Genomic DNA, 15,621 nt, shown 5'->3' on the forward strand with positions numbered 1-15,621 from the left:
ACAGGGAAGGGGAGAGGACATATTTAGGATGGTAATAATAATATCAGGTTGACATGAGAATTAAATGAGAAAATGTATGTAAAGTGATTAGCACAGTACCTGGCACGTGGTGCTCAGTTTCAGCTCTTTTTTTTGGTCATTTGTTTAATTGATCAAATTTGTTAGTGGTTGGGCCAATTTATTGGGATTTCAAAGGACCAGTTCAAGTCTAAACTTTGGTTTGCTTTTTCATTAATTTCTGCTTTTTATCATTCTGAATTCCTTTTTTTCTACTTTCTTTTGGTTTATTTTTAACTTCCTAAGCTAAATGCTTATTTATTTTTCATCTGTTCATTTTCTAATAAATGCATTAAGGTTATATATTTTTTCTCTGAATATTTCTTTGATAATTTCTTTTCTTTTTAAAAAAATATATTTTATTGATTTTTTACAGAGAGGAAGGGAGAGGGATAGAGAGTTTGAAACATCAGTGAGAGAGAAACATTGATCAGCTGCCTCCTGCACGCTCCCCACTGGGGAAGTGCCCGCAACCAAGGTACATGCCCTTGACCGGAATCGAACCTGGGACCCCTCAGTCCGCAGGTCGATGCTCTATCCACTGAGCCAAACCGGTCAAGACGATAATTTCTTTTCTTATATACAGTGTCCAAATTGTACAGACTATTGTAGTTTTAGTCTTCTTCTTTGGTTTGAGAATTATTTAGAAGTGCTTTTAGAATTTTCTAGGTGGTTACGATGTGTTTGCTGCTTATGTGGATGTGTGTTAGTTTTCCTAGCCTTTTGGTTTCTCTGTCTGGTTTTCCTCATTGTAGTAGCAATTGTGACTTAAAGCTTTACCAACTTTTAGGAATTTTCATTATGATTGAACACGTGATTGTTTCTGTAAATGTTGCATTGGGTATTTAGAAATATGTACATTCCCGGTTTGCTGAGGATAAAATTTCTCCATGTTTGTGCTAATAAAATCAAATGTGATACCTTTGTTATTTAACTTTTCATATTGTTAATTTAATTTTGCTTGTTGCTTCTCTTGATTTCTAAGAGAGAATGTTATTAAAGTCACCCACCAAGATGGGGCTTTGAGAAATTCTCTTTGTACTTTTAGATTTGTAAAAAAAAGCTACTTTACTGAGATATAATTTATGTACAATAAAATGTGCAAATATTAAGTGTAAAGTTCAGTGAGTTTTGAGAAACGCATACACTTGTGTAATCACCACCCCAAAGAATTTATAGAACATTTCTGTCGCTCAAACAGTTCCTCTGTGTCCCTCTCAGTCAATCCCCCATCCAGACCCCAGCCACCGCTGGTGGTTTCTATCACCTGAGCTTAGTTTCACTAGGTCTAGAACTTCATATAAATTGACTTATTCAGTGTATATGGTATATATTCTTTTGTCTGTCTTCTTTTGTTCCATGTAATGATTTTTAAAAATATATTTTATTGATTTTTTACATAGAGGAAGGGAGAGGGATAGAGAGCTAGAAATATCGATGATTGAGAAACATCGATCAGCTGCCTCCTGCACAACCCCCACTGGAGATGTGCCCGCAACCAAGGTACACACCCTTGACCGTAACTGAACCTGGGACCCTTCAGTCTGCAGGCTGACGCTCTATCCACTGAGCCAAACCGGTCAGGGCATGATTTTTAGACATGTTAGTAGTTTATTCTTATTTTATTTTATTTTTTACTGAGGAGTATAGAGTTCATTGTTTTTTGCCTAGTTGATGCATAAAGTTTCAAACTTGTTTTATCTTATTTGGGAAAAGGCTACTTTAGATTCTATTCATATCCTCCTGTTGGCAAAAGACATCTGGTCTGTAGCTATATGGGGACAATATACCAGGCACCCTGAGTTTTATGCCTGCTTATTAGTTGTCGACACTGATAAGAAGAGAGAGAACAAGAGAGAAGACAGATGGTTTGTAGAGCTTTGCTGACTTTCTAAATGGCTCCTTGACACAGTTATTCTGGCCTCTGCCCCCTGCGAGAGCTGTGATGGCAGTGCAGGGGAAATCCCCTGATACTTAAGAGGACGCTGAAAGATGAGGGCCAGCATCCAGCCCCTGCTGTGTGTGTGAGGCACCTGTATGGAGATTCTTCATGGAATCTAATCCCAGCTTTTGCCCTTGTCATAGACATGTGGCCAAGGAGCAGCTGTAATGAGTCCGTATTTAAAGAGTTTAAGTAGAGTTAAAGAATACAAGTAATTGCTTAAAGAAAAATATTAATTAGTTAACTTTCAATGATTTGGAGATGAAATATTCAGCTTGTTATTTATCTGTGGTAGAGCCTTTCTCATCCCTTCTTCAGTTTACTTTTTAACTTTTTTGTTGCTTTTTAGCTCCTTTAACAAGAAGAAGAGGAAATGAAATTCCATTTGCTTTTCATAGTTATAAAAGGGGTTTGTGTATAGGTGAGGGACATTGAAACTGTTTTCTAAAATAAAAAACACCTTTGTAACTTTAGGCAAGTCACTTAATATATCTGAAACTTAGTTTCCTCGCTGACAAAGTGAGTCAAATACCTACATACCCATCTCACAAGATACTTAACATAATTTATACAAATAACATGATTTATACAAAAGTACATTATAAATGTTAAAATTTTATTGAAATATATCTATTATTTTTATATTTATAACTGTTCTATTCTTCCTTTTTCCTTAAAGAAAGATATTTGATTCCTTATTCCAGAGGAGAAATATCATATGTGACTTTCTTAAACCAGGCATTATAAAAAAAATCTAATTGTTAAAAAATGTGCTACTTTAAAGTAAAAAAAAAAATTTCTACTTTGAAAGATTGTTTAGAGGATCCCTATTGTGTGCATGTTGTACAGTGAGAAGCAGAGTCAGGAGTCCTGAGTCTAACTGGCTTTTCAACCCAGTTATGTGGTAGGAACTCTCTGTCTCAGTTTTCTCACCTAGAAAACATGGGAGATAATCCATATTCTGTCACAGGAGTGCTGTGATTTTATTATTATTTTACTAACGTGACTTATAAGCATTTATTGTAGTTTTTCTGTGAATGCAGATTTCCACATATGGGGCTTGCTTTAAATTATATCCACTTAAGGCATGCATTTAACTCTATTTTTGGAAAAGAACTGAGATATTGTCGTCTTCTGCCATAACTACACGACCATCGCAAAGTCATTTCTTAACAGTTCCAACGGATTGGAGAGTAGTTGTCCACGTAGTCATTCCGTGGGTGCCATCGTTCCGCTAGAAGCTAATGACAGGAGTGGGGACACAGCTACATCCATCGTTAAGGCCCGTGCATTATTCATTTAACATCTGCTGTTGGTTCTCTTTCTCCCTGTGGGGGAATAAATTACAACACATCAGCACATTTTCATGCTCCATGTTTAAGCATTTAAAAGTCATTGATTGTATTATTGATATTATTTTATTCCTGCTTGTTTGGCAGCCCCCGAGGTGATCAATGACCACGACTACAGCCAGCAGTGTGACATTTGGAGCATAGGTGTCATCATGTACAGCTTGTAAGTAGCCCGATAAACATACCGTTTAAAATGAATAGTTTCTAGCAGTAGAATCAAGTCGACTTTAAATTAAAACTGAACAATATAGTTTTTAAAAAGTGACTGAAGAAACCATTGGGAAGTCCCTCTTAAAGCTCTCTTATTCGTTGTCCGGCACATGCGTTAGGTATTTTTTAATACTATATACATTTATAACTTTCAACTTTGCTTCCTACTGACCTGCAGATGCTACAATGCCCTGTATGATCTGGGCCAGGTGAAAAACTTGCCTTAAAACTTTCTGATCCTTTGCTACAAACCCCGCTTCTTTGTATATTGTCAAGAGATTCACTCACTAAGAGCCCATCCTGTAGCAGAGGTCCTGGAACCCGGCACTCCAGCCTGCCAGTGTGACGGTTGGGCCCTAACCAGAGGTTCGGCCAGAGTCCCCGTATCGCATGCCTCTGGGTCTTTGCTCATGCAGTTCCTTCTGCCTAGAATGTTTTCTTTCTTTTCTACTAACCTCTCTCCTAGCTGTGCCAGGGCAAAGATTAACGCCTTGTATCTCCCTAATTCCTACTCTACCTCGGTAGAGTTACTATGTTTGTTATGTATATTTTCCCAGAGGATGTAAGGCAACATATAAAAATGCATTGAAAGAAAAACAAAATAATAAAATAAGAATATTTAACCGGGAAGGTATGCACATGTGTAAATTTGAATGAGTTAATTGCTCACTTCTCTGTGTCCTCCTAGCACTTTTAAAAACTAGATTATAATGTTGTGATATAATTATTGTATTATGTGTATTGTGTCTATTTTCCTTGCTCTGAATTCCCTGAAGGACAGACATCGTGTTTATCTTTGCATCCCTGGTATTTGGCACAATAGTAGGCATGCAGTCAGTATGCAATATATGTTTGTTAAATCGAATTAAAGTGAATTTTCTAAGAGGTGCCCTGAAAAGTTACTGACCATTGGTCTGCCTCTTGGTGAACATGAACATTTTTATGTTGATGCAACATTAGTTTTATGGTCATATTGAAGATGTCACTGTGTACTGCCTCTTCCAGATCTTTTCTAAATATTGACATCACAATAGTCACATTTTCAGTTTTGTGAAATGGAATGCACAGGCAGTGGAAATAGGATGATGTGATTATAGCTGTAACTCAGATGGTCAACATACATTAACTGCTTAGGTTGCATAGAGTATAAATGTATTCACAAAATGTTGATCATTGTTTTGTGCTGGTTAGAATCATGTAAAAATTCGGAGCCTTAGTCTTTAATTAAAAATGTAACCATTTTGCCCAGCTGGAGTGGCTCAGTTGGTAGGTTGCCAGTTCAATTCCTGGTCAGGGCACACACCTAGGTTGCGGGTTTGATCCCTGGTTGGGCATGTATGGAACGCATCTGATAGATGTTTCTCTCTCACATTGATGTTTCTCTCACTATCTTCTCTCTTCCACTCTCTCTCTCTCTCTCTTTCTCTCTCTCTCTCTCTTTCATCAAAAAAATATATATTAAAAAATATATAACCATTTTAACTTAGTGTTTTATACTCTCAAGACTTTCTAGACAACACAAGTCAAATTATAGGTGTAATCTAATATTACACAATTCATGTGTTTGCTACCTCCTCAATTCTAATTTGCTGTGAAGGAAAGTAATAGTGTATTAATATGTTAAAATTTTTCTCTTTCTTAAAGATGTAATTTTAATTTTTCTGTGTCAGACGATGGCTGCATCTCACCACAAAGGACACCTGTTTTCTTTACAGTAGACTCTTACTTAGCTAATCAGTGCCTATTCATTAACCTGCCTGAGCCCAGTGGTCTCATAGATAATTTCCTCACCCAGGCACAGACATATCACCTTCTCCAGGGGGTTATTTTCTTGTTTGTCAGTTACTGCTGATTTATTTCTACTTAATTGGACAATGATAACATACTTCTTCAAGGTGAAATTAACATAAATATTCCTTATGTGTGTATCCGCTGCTGCTTTGATTCCTGTGAATGCCACAGAAAATAATAGGGAAGCTGTAAGAGGCATTTTTCATGGCTTGGATTTCCTTTTCTGGGTGTGCAGAAAATTGCTATCATAAAATTTCACATGCTGCTGATTGGCCAACCATTAGATACATTCTTGTGTAAGTAAAATTGGAAAGGACGGAAAAAAGTGGAATTTTAGAAACGTAGCCCTTAAGCTATAGTTGCATGCCAGCCAGGCAGTGCAGGAGCAGCTAAGGAATTGGTAAATGTGCATGTTCCTAGTTATTAGCAGACTCAATGAGCTGGGCTCTGCTGGCCTATGCTTGTTACAACAGATAGTAATTGTCCATAAGACCATTTTTCTGGCTCTTTAAAAATTGCATTTTAAAAATAAATAATAGGTAAGTACAATCAGAGAGAGAGGAGGGTCAGGATGAGCTAAAGCAATAAAAAAGTATCAAAATAAGAGTTTGTGGAGCAATTTGGTAAATACCTATCTATTTCTTAACAAGAACCTGTTGGGAAATAAAAAGCCAATATTGTTCACCCTAGCTTGATAAACTAAGATGAAAACAAGGTTTTTTTCCTTATCATTTTCATGCAAAACATTTATCAAATTATACTTATTCAGAAGATGTTCATGGGAAAGACTTTTAAAGAACTTAAAGGAAAATAATCCATAGAAATGTAACTTTTGAGAGGCTTAGAGATCATTATACTTAAATACATAATAGACCAGCACCTGGCTGGTGTATCTCAGTGGTTAGAGCATTGGCCTGCTCACTAAAGGGTCATAGTTTCCGTGGCAAGGGCACATACCTGGGTTGCAAGTTTAATGCCCAGCCCTGGTCAGGGCTCATGCAGAGGCAACCAATCAGTGTGTCTCTCGCACGTCAATGTATGTCTCTGTCTCTCTGTCTCTTGCTCTCTCTCCTTCCCTTTTACTCTAAAAATCAATGGAAAAAATATCCTCAGGTTAGGATTCACCATAATAGGCCAGCATTTGGGAAGTATAATAGAATTGCGCCCTTTTATTCTTTCAGCAGTAAATGCAAACTATGCAATCTTGAGAGGTGAAGAATAGACATACAGAGTGGCCTCTGTGATGAATCCAGGTGCACCTTCTGTCCGGTTGTTGCTGGGAAAACCTGGTCATTGCACACAGGGCTGCTCTCCAACGTCGGAGTGGACAGTAATGAGTGTGGCTAACATTTGTTGAGAGCGGATGAGGAAGAACCAAACTCAACTTTTAAGCATGTTTTTGTAGTTTGGGACTGGATTGTCTACTGAAGCACAGGCTTGCCATGAGCTTTGTGAAGTATAGCACAATTTTTCCTTTTAAAAGATTGCAATGACTCACAGTTCTATGTTCTAGAACAGAGGTTCTCAACCTTCCTAATGCCGCGACCCTTTAATACAGTTCCTCATGTTGTGGTGACCCCAAACCATAAAATTATTTTCGTTGCTACTTCATAACTGTAATTTTGCTACTGTTATGAATCGTAATATAAATATCTGATATGCAGGATGTATTTTCATTGTTACAAATTGACAATAATTAAAGCACAGTGATTAATCACAAAAACAATATGTAATAATATATGTGTTTTCCGATGTTCTTAGGCGACCCCTGTGAAAGGGTCGTTTGACCCCCAAAGGCGTCGCGACCCACAGGTTAAAACCGCTGCTCTAGAATGTGCAAACAAGCTCCCGTTCATACATCCTCCTCACGGGGGTACTGATGCTGGTCGTTATATAAATACTCAGCTTTCACCTTTCAGACCGAAGGGTGAAATCATCATCATCTGATTTTTCTCATCCAGACCTTTTTCATTTTGTATACTATTTTGGGAGAGTGTGATCATTTTAATGGATTTTTTTTTTTTAGCTTTGACTCAGAGCCTGTAGACATTCCCAGGGTTATTCCTGGTTTAGTCTTACTGACATGTGTACAGCAGTTTACCATGGATTAAACTCTTACATGGTCACTTAGACTCTGATGATGCGTATTAGACTCTGCTAATTCATTATATTTTTCCATAAGTTTAGTTTGGATTATGTGCTTTAGGCATTGCATTATTCTTGCTCACAATAAAGTGCGTCTCCTCCATTGTCTGCAACTATTACAGAAGGTCTACATACCTTCCTGTATTATAACCCCATTTAAGTGTAGTGTGTCCCCACCTGGAAGAGCTTTGGGTCATTTGCTGATCTGGAGGTTCCAGTGTATACAAGAGCCCAGCACTGACCTCGCAAAACCCCTTTGCTTCCATTTCTGCATCCAGAGAGGTACCCACCTCTTCCTGGGTGTATAATGCATGCCACTGAGTTGGCTCTGACTCTCGGAGGCCCTTTGAACGAGGGTGTCCACAATGTCCTATCCTCACCAACCCTGCTCAGCTCCTGCAGACTCATGCCTCGGTCTTCTGTTATAGAATCAGTCCATTTCATATTTGCTTTTCCTCTTTTCCTGCTGCCTTCAATTTTTCCAAGCATTGTTGTCTTTTCCAGAGACCCCGTCTTCTCTTATTGTGTCCCACGTAGAACAGCTTCAGTTTTGTCATTTTTGTATTAGGCTTAATTTGCTCTAAGACCTGTTTGCTCATCTTTCTGGCAGTCCAAAGTGCATAGAGATTTTGTCCAACATATTTCAGATGGATCCGTTTTTTCCCTCTCAGCCTTCTCCACTGTCCAGCTTTCACATCCATGCGTATCATGGGGAGCACGGGGGTGTGGAGGAGCTTAGTCTTGGTCTCTAATGACACATCTTTGCTCTTGACCTTCCCTCATTCTTACGCTTCTGCTCTTTCAAGTCTCAGTCTTCTCTTGATTTCTTGGCTGCAGTCTCCCTTTTTAAAATCTCTTATTTTTTAATTTTTATTGGACTTATGGGGGTGACATTGGTTAATAAAATTGTATAGGATTCAAGTGTGGTCTTCATTTGAATTGATGACTAAACCAAGGTAAGCAAAATCTTTAACAGTTTCAGTGTCTTCAGTTCTATCCTGCTTCCTGTCCTTACCTTAAATAGGAAGCACCATTGCTCCCAAGTCCTGTGGAAACTTAATTTTTAAGAGCCTTATTTTGGTTTTTAAAAACCTAAAGAAAATGATTGCCTTTGTTGTAGGTTATGCGGAGAACCACCCTTTTCTGCAAGCTCAGAGGAGAAGCTTTTTGAGTTAATAAGAAAGGGAGAACTGCGTTTCAGGGGTCCGGTGTGGGAGTCCATAAGTGATTGCGGTAATATAGCTTCGTTATTGTTTACAAAGCAAATATATGTAACATAAGAAAGTTTGCTAGTAATTCAGATACTTTAACTCTCTGTTTAGTCTTTAGATTTATTTGTGGAAATAACACTATTTACTTGTGGAAATCGTGGTATCTTCACTGTGATTGTTACAGTCAAAACTTCCAATCAGAACAGAATATACTGAGTGAAAATCCAGAAGGAAATTTGCTGATGATCTAGTTAATTTTTACTATAGAATATAAACCAGATACTCTATGTAATAAAACCTCACTATAGGCCTTACACTTTATTTCTTGGCCATTTATACTGGTGATATTCGTTTTATAATTGGCATCTTTCCTTTATGTCCTACAGAAGTAATTCTGAATAAATTGGAAATTGTTACTAATGTTGTTAGGATAATAAGATATTCATAAGTTTCCTTTATTTGCAGCTAAAAGTGTTTTGAAACAACTTATGAAAGTGGATCCTGCTCACAGAATCACAGCGAAGGAGCTGCTGGACAACCAGTGGATCACAGTGAGTCACAGGAGCGCTTCTTTCTTTTGGACAGTCTTCCATTGCTGATTTCTTTTCTTTGGCCTTGTAGCTTATATACCATTTTTCTAAGAAATAGTCAATTTGTCTCATCTTCTGATTAGTTAAAAAAATTGAGTCTTGACACATTTCTGAAATGGGTATTTTCAAGCTGCTAAAACTACTACCGCGGCTGTTAGAGGTTTAAATGAACTTTGCTTTACTTGATGCCATGAAGATATCAAGTCCAGTAGCGTAGGGCTGAGAAGTGTCCATTATTAAAGCTGTGGAACATTGAAGAGTCTGTATAGTCTGTAAAGCACTGGAACCACCCAATTCTCTTCAAAGAATCTTTGGAGACTCAGAAAAGCCAATGTCTCCTAACCGTGGCTGTTGCCTAGCTTGCAATCTTGAGTAATCACTCATTTACATATTTTTCCCCATTAGACTGAATTCCTTGACCCCGTGTCTTAACTGATCTTTGTGTCCCTGAACCCAGAATATTATCTGGTTACTCTAGGAACTGTGGAAGAGGCCGCCACTTAGCTCTCAATATTTATTCTCCCTGTCTGCTATGGTAACGAAGATCCTGACTTTTAGCTGGAAACATTGCTGTCTGGTGTTCTTTGCTGGTTATCCCGTCTTTGCTAGTTATTGTGATGGTCAATGAGATCTGAGGAGAAATAGTGCAGTTTCTGGGAAGTGTCCTTAAATGGAGGGGCTATGGCATTCCTCATGCCTGTCTTCTTTCTTGGAGACTAGAATACAGATGTGATGGCTGGAGTCTGAGTAGCTATATCGGACCATAAAGTGGAGTCCATAAGCATGATGCAAGGAACCAGGGCTTGCAGCTCACAGAGCTGCCATTCCAGCCCATGACTGCCTCCCTCCAGTCCCCTTTCTATGAACAGGCAACAAACTTCGTCACCTTTAAGACACTGCAGAATGTGCAATTGAACCTAGTACCCATTAATACAGTACTCAAATAATTGCTGAACGAGTCAGTGGTTCAGTAAATGAATTAGTCTAGAGGTATCTCCGAAAATGTCTGGGAACTGAGACTGGAGATTTGTCAAGACATATAGGAATATTGCTGAGCAGTAATCATCTATGAAAACCATTATTTTACATCTGTTACTTTGACAGTATGTTAGGTACTGGAAATATGTGATATGCCCACGTTGCAGTAGTATTTACTGTTGAGAGATGATGGTGGCTTAGACAGGACGGCAGCAATAGAGTTGAAGAGAAATGAATGTGATATATTTTTTTTAGGTATATTGACAGGATTTGATGATGGATTAGATGAGAGATGAGCAGAAGGGAGGATTCAAGGACGACTCCTAGATTTTACGTTAACAGTTGGTTGGACAATAGTGCCACCAACTGAGATATGGAAGCTTGTAAGAAAAACAGGTGTTTTTGTTTCTTTTTTTTGGGTCTGGGGGAAGGGTGGTGACTCAAGAGTTCCACATTAGATATACTAAGTTTGAGATGCCTGTGTGGCGTCCACATAGATAGATCAAATATAATTGAATACCTGAGTCTGAAGCTGGAAAAGTCTGATCTGAAACTATAGCTGTGGGAATCGGGAGTATATAGATGCCATATAAAGCTATCGGGCTGATGAGAAAAATTGGGAAGAAAATACGGATAGAAAGGAAAAGAGACCCCAGCACCCTGCTTTTAGACACTCCATCATTTAGAAGAGGAGGAGCTAGCAATGGAGGCTGAGAAGGAGCAGCTGGGTGAGGGAGGAGGGAAATTCTGAGAGCGGTGTCAGGAAAGTTAAGTGGGAAAGATGTTTGAGAAAGAAGCGAGAGCAGGCAGCTCGCAGGTAAAGGCTGCTGAACGGTCAAGATGAGAATGAGAAGTTTCCCTTGAAATGGCCAACAGAGAGATTGATGGTGACCTGAAGGCCCAGATAAGTTTAGATACCATATCACTCTTCAATTTTTAATCACTTCTTTGAAGAATATTTTTTTCTCCAAGGGCTAAAAATATAGTCTTCACTCAAAAATGGGTTATATCTGCCCTCTCTAATGACTATGTTGATCTCTCAAGTCATTCTGTGCAACACATATTTCTGGCCTAAGTAATTGTGCAAATGAGCTAGCAGCTAAATAGATCATTGCAAAATGTACAGAGTGGATTTGTAGTACAGCAAAATCAAAAGCTGTAAAACAGATGGTGTGCCTTCGAATCTATTTCTTTTCAGCATCACACAACATTCGGGTTTGGCCATGTAATTATTTGTGTTCTAATTAGTACAGCTTTATTTCTGGCTTTGGTCATTTTTCCAGAAGTCTCCATTTTTGAGCCTCTGTAACATTTGTTCCTATGTAGTCTTTGCCAAGTGGTTAGGGAAGCGACAGATAGTGTGTACTATATTGGACTATCCTAAGGAGTTCAGTGTCTGAAGTTTCGAATTCCGGCATTTTATAAACTTCTAAAAGGCAACACTCTTTTCTTCTTAACCACTTGAAGTCTTACTTCCTGTAATTCATATCCTGTGTTTGAAATAATCTAAAGGGAACCTGTCAGTTCTCTCAGTGCCTTGATGCTTTATAACCGGAGCTTATCTTTTGCAATATCTAACACATAGTAACTTTTTTTTTTCAAAGAGCTTTATTGGATAAAAAGTTTCTAGGGTTTAACTTATGTATTGTCCATTTTGAAGTATGGAACATATCTGACGAGTATTCCGAGGAACGTTGTTTCTCTCTGTACCTTTAAGTGAATGGAACTTAAAATAAACACATATTGTCATTCTGATTTCAAAAATCAAAAGATTAGATGTAAGGAAAAAGGCCAAGGGATGACTTTCCTATAGGGGAAGAGTTTGATGATAACTGGCCTGTCACCCTCCTGCATCTGCTTCTTCCCTTTGTCCTCTTTACTCTCAACGGTGGTACAGGAGTGTGTTCGCTCTTATTAGATAACTAGAGCCCGGTGCATGAAATTTGTGCACTGGGGGGGGAGTGGTGTCCCCTCAGCCCGGCTTGCCCCCTCTCACAATCTGGGACCACTGGCTCCTAACCGCTTGCCTGCTTGCCTGCCTGATCGCCTCTAACCACTTGCCTGCCTTCCTGATCACCCCTAACCTCTCTGCCTGCCTGCCTCATCGCCTCTAACCACTTATCTGCCTGCCTGATCACTCATACCCACTCTGCCTGATCACCCCTAACCATTCTGCATGCCTGCCTGATTGCCCCTAATTGCTCATCTGCCTACCTGATTGCCCCTAACCGCCTCTGCCTTGGCCCCTGCCACCGTGGCTTCATCCGGAAGAACATCTGGAAGGTCGTTTGGCTGTCCAGTCTAATTAGCCTATTACGCTTTTATTATTATAGATTTCAGGTGCCTCTTGGTATTCCTTCAAGTCCCCTGGTGACAACTAACACCAAGAATTTTAAGCAAGATTTACAGGTATTTTTATTTTATTTATTTATTTTTAAGAATATATATTTTTATTGATTTCAGAGAGGAAGAGAAAGGGAGAGAGAGAGATGAGAGATAGAAACATCAATGATGGGAGAATCATTGATCACCTGCCTCCTTCACGCCCTCTACTGGGGAGGGAGCCTGCAACCTGGGCATGTGCCCTTGACTGGAATCAAACCCAGGACCCTTCAGTCCGCAGGCTGACACTCTATCCACTGAGCCAAACCAGCTAGGGCTTTCCTAGGTATTTTTAATGCCTAGTTATATTTAAGGACCCTCCTGTAGATTAAGGAAACCATTTTCTTCTACAGCTTGTCAAGAAGTAGTTTCCAGATTTGAGTTCTATTGGTATTATTCAGACAGTAATTCCTTCAACAGATTTTTTTTTGGTGCCTACCATGTGCCAGGTGCTGTGCTAGGTGATAAAATGTAGTTATAGACATATAGGACATGATCTCTGACATAAAGAACTCACAATCTAGTCAGGGAAACAAGTTATGTATAAGATACAATGCAAGGAAGAAATGATACATGACATAAGAAATTGCCAAATGATCAGAGGTACAGAGACAAGCAAGTGTGAAATTAGGAATTCAATTTGACTGGCAGATAAGATGCTTGAAGGAAAGAAGTGGGAAATGAGACTTTTAGAAAAGGAAAGAAAATTGTGTGGGGACTTGAATCTCAGACTAGAATTTTAACTTCCAGTCATACATATATAGTGGAGACCAATTGTAGGTTCTTTGCAATGAAATTATTGTTATAATGTATAAGCCTTCCAAGATAGCTTATTTTAAATGGGACAAGAGTCATTTAAATGTCTATATTGATTTCAACAGGTATTCTTTTCCTTTAATCCATTGGGCACTATAGGGGTACAAAGATGAATAAAATAGTCTCTCCCCTGGAGTAATTTCCCACACATTACAGGGTTTTGTGCATTTTGCAAAGGCACATGTACTCAGGGTGTAGAGGGTCTAAATTTTAGAATTATCTTTCCTAATGTGTGAACAAGGCCCTTGTTCATTGATTTTAAAATTATTATTCATGGATTCTCATTAGTTTTGACCTTTAGTCTTAACATATATACGCTACGTAAGCAAATGGAAATTTTCTGATGTCTAACTAATTGATGGATATTTTTTCCTACTATATATTTTCATCCTAAATATGTTAATACTCAACTTTTATTTTACTATACTTAGTTATTCTTAAATTCTGAATTATCCTATATAATAAAATCCTAATATGCAAATCAACTGAACAGCAGAACGACTGGTCACTATGATGTGCACTGACCCCCACTGTGTTGAGCGTCTGCCCCACGAGAGGGATGCGACTGGTGGCGGTGATGGGGTTGGGGGCGGGGCCAGCCAGTGGGCAGTTCCAGGCCGCCAGCCAAAGTAGGTGCCAGCAGAGGCCCCTCCCAATCGCCCCATCTTCCGGTCACCCCACAGATGGCCCTGATCGCTGACCAGGCCTAGGGACCCTGCCCTATATATTGGGAACAGTCTCTTAGATTTAAAAATTAAAACCTGGCAAGGCTATTCTAACACTGAAAAAACAGGATGATGCAATTATGACGTGCGTGGACTCTGGCTTGCACTTTTTGTGGTCAGCCCTGATTCTGACACATAACTGTGTGACAAAGCCAATTACTTAACTTCTCTCTGCTTCAGTTTTTCCACCCATAAGATGGGGAAAATGGTACTACTGCCTCAGAAGGATCATGTTATGTACTACTTTTTATAATCAGGGCAAAAAAATGTAGCTGCCTATACAACAACAAGATGCCTTTCACCTGTATGAAAACTATGGTCACTGGTGCATGCAGTGTTTTGGATTGCAAGAGGGATGTCTGACTGCCGGTTTAGGCCCAATATCCCCCGAGGGGTTCTGGATTGCTAGAGGGTGCAGGCCGGGCTGAGGGACCCCCCACTCCTGCATGAATTTTGTGCACTGGGCCTTTATATATACATAAATATGCTATTGAGGCCCTGCTTAAAGGTTTTTATAAAAATTATGTAAAGAAGCAGCTCATGAGCCAGAAACCTTGGGGATTTATTCAATATTCAATGATTGATATATACTTAATAATTCAACAAATACGTATTGAATAGCTGTTACGTGGAGGACACAAGAAGGAATCTGGTACAGGCCTTAGAGGCCTTTCCCACAGGTTTTCCACAGGGTTCAAAAGAAAAACTCAAGAGAAAATGAGTATATAATATGTGTATAAATACATATAAATATATACCCTACATATTACATATAGCCATATAGCATATAATAAAATATATCCAATTGAGTTTAAAGAAGAGAGCTATTATTCTCTTCGGGGATTAAAAAACTACTTAAAGTGAAGGTAATATGTGATCTGGCGCTAAAAATGATGGGAAGAAGTAGAAATTAATATTGGAGTCATGGTAAGAAGGAGGAGGGTTCAGAATAGAAAGAACTTGACAAAGATTTAAAGACAGAAAACAAAAATAAGTGTATTCTGAGAATATGAAGTTTATTGGCAGTTCTACTTTTCCAGAACCTGGAAGACATGTAGGGGAGTTGTGGAAAATTCAGTAGGAACACAGGTAGAGCTGTTTTCTGTAGACCCGGCTTACATAGAAAGGACTTTATTTTTTTATTTTTATTTTTCGTTGTTACTCATGAGTCACTTTATTTTAGTACTTACTGTTAATTCCACAGTTATTAAATATTTATAGTCTGTTTTAGATACAATACTTTTAAGTCAATTTGTTTTCTTGTATGATCAATTCTCCATTCCCCCCACCACCCCCCCAATAGGTTAAGTTTATTTAGTTTTGGCCCATTTTACTCTAAAAAGATCATTCATATCAACCTTCTGTTTGGATGGTTGGAAGTATACTTTTTTTTTCTTTTTTAAGTGTCTTTATTTTTTTTTT

The 15,621-nt window shown here is 38.6% G+C and overlaps 1 protein-coding gene across 3 annotated transcripts in view; it reads left to right on the plus strand.

The window, feature by feature from the left end:
* STK33 (serine/threonine kinase 33) overlaps nt 1–15,621 on the plus strand; it is a 128,508-nt gene that overhangs the window by 89,160 nt on the left and 23,727 nt on the right. For all 3 annotated transcript variants that reach the window (XM_006763490.2, XM_015563734.1, XM_015563733.1), the window contains 3 exons: nt 3,439–3,514; nt 8,618–8,730; nt 9,174–9,259. In XM_006763490.2, coding sequence (XP_006763553.1) covers nt 3,439–3,514; nt 8,618–8,730; nt 9,174–9,259 — 275 coding nt within the window. The remainder of the gene's footprint in view (nt 1–3,438; nt 3,515–8,617; nt 8,731–9,173; nt 9,260–15,621) is intronic.

This window comes from Myotis davidii, unplaced genomic scaffold (genome assembly GCF_000327345.1).
Source record: "Myotis davidii unplaced genomic scaffold, ASM32734v1 scaffold118, whole genome shotgun sequence".
Lineage (NCBI taxonomy): Eukaryota > Metazoa > Chordata > Mammalia > Chiroptera > Vespertilionidae > Myotis > Myotis davidii.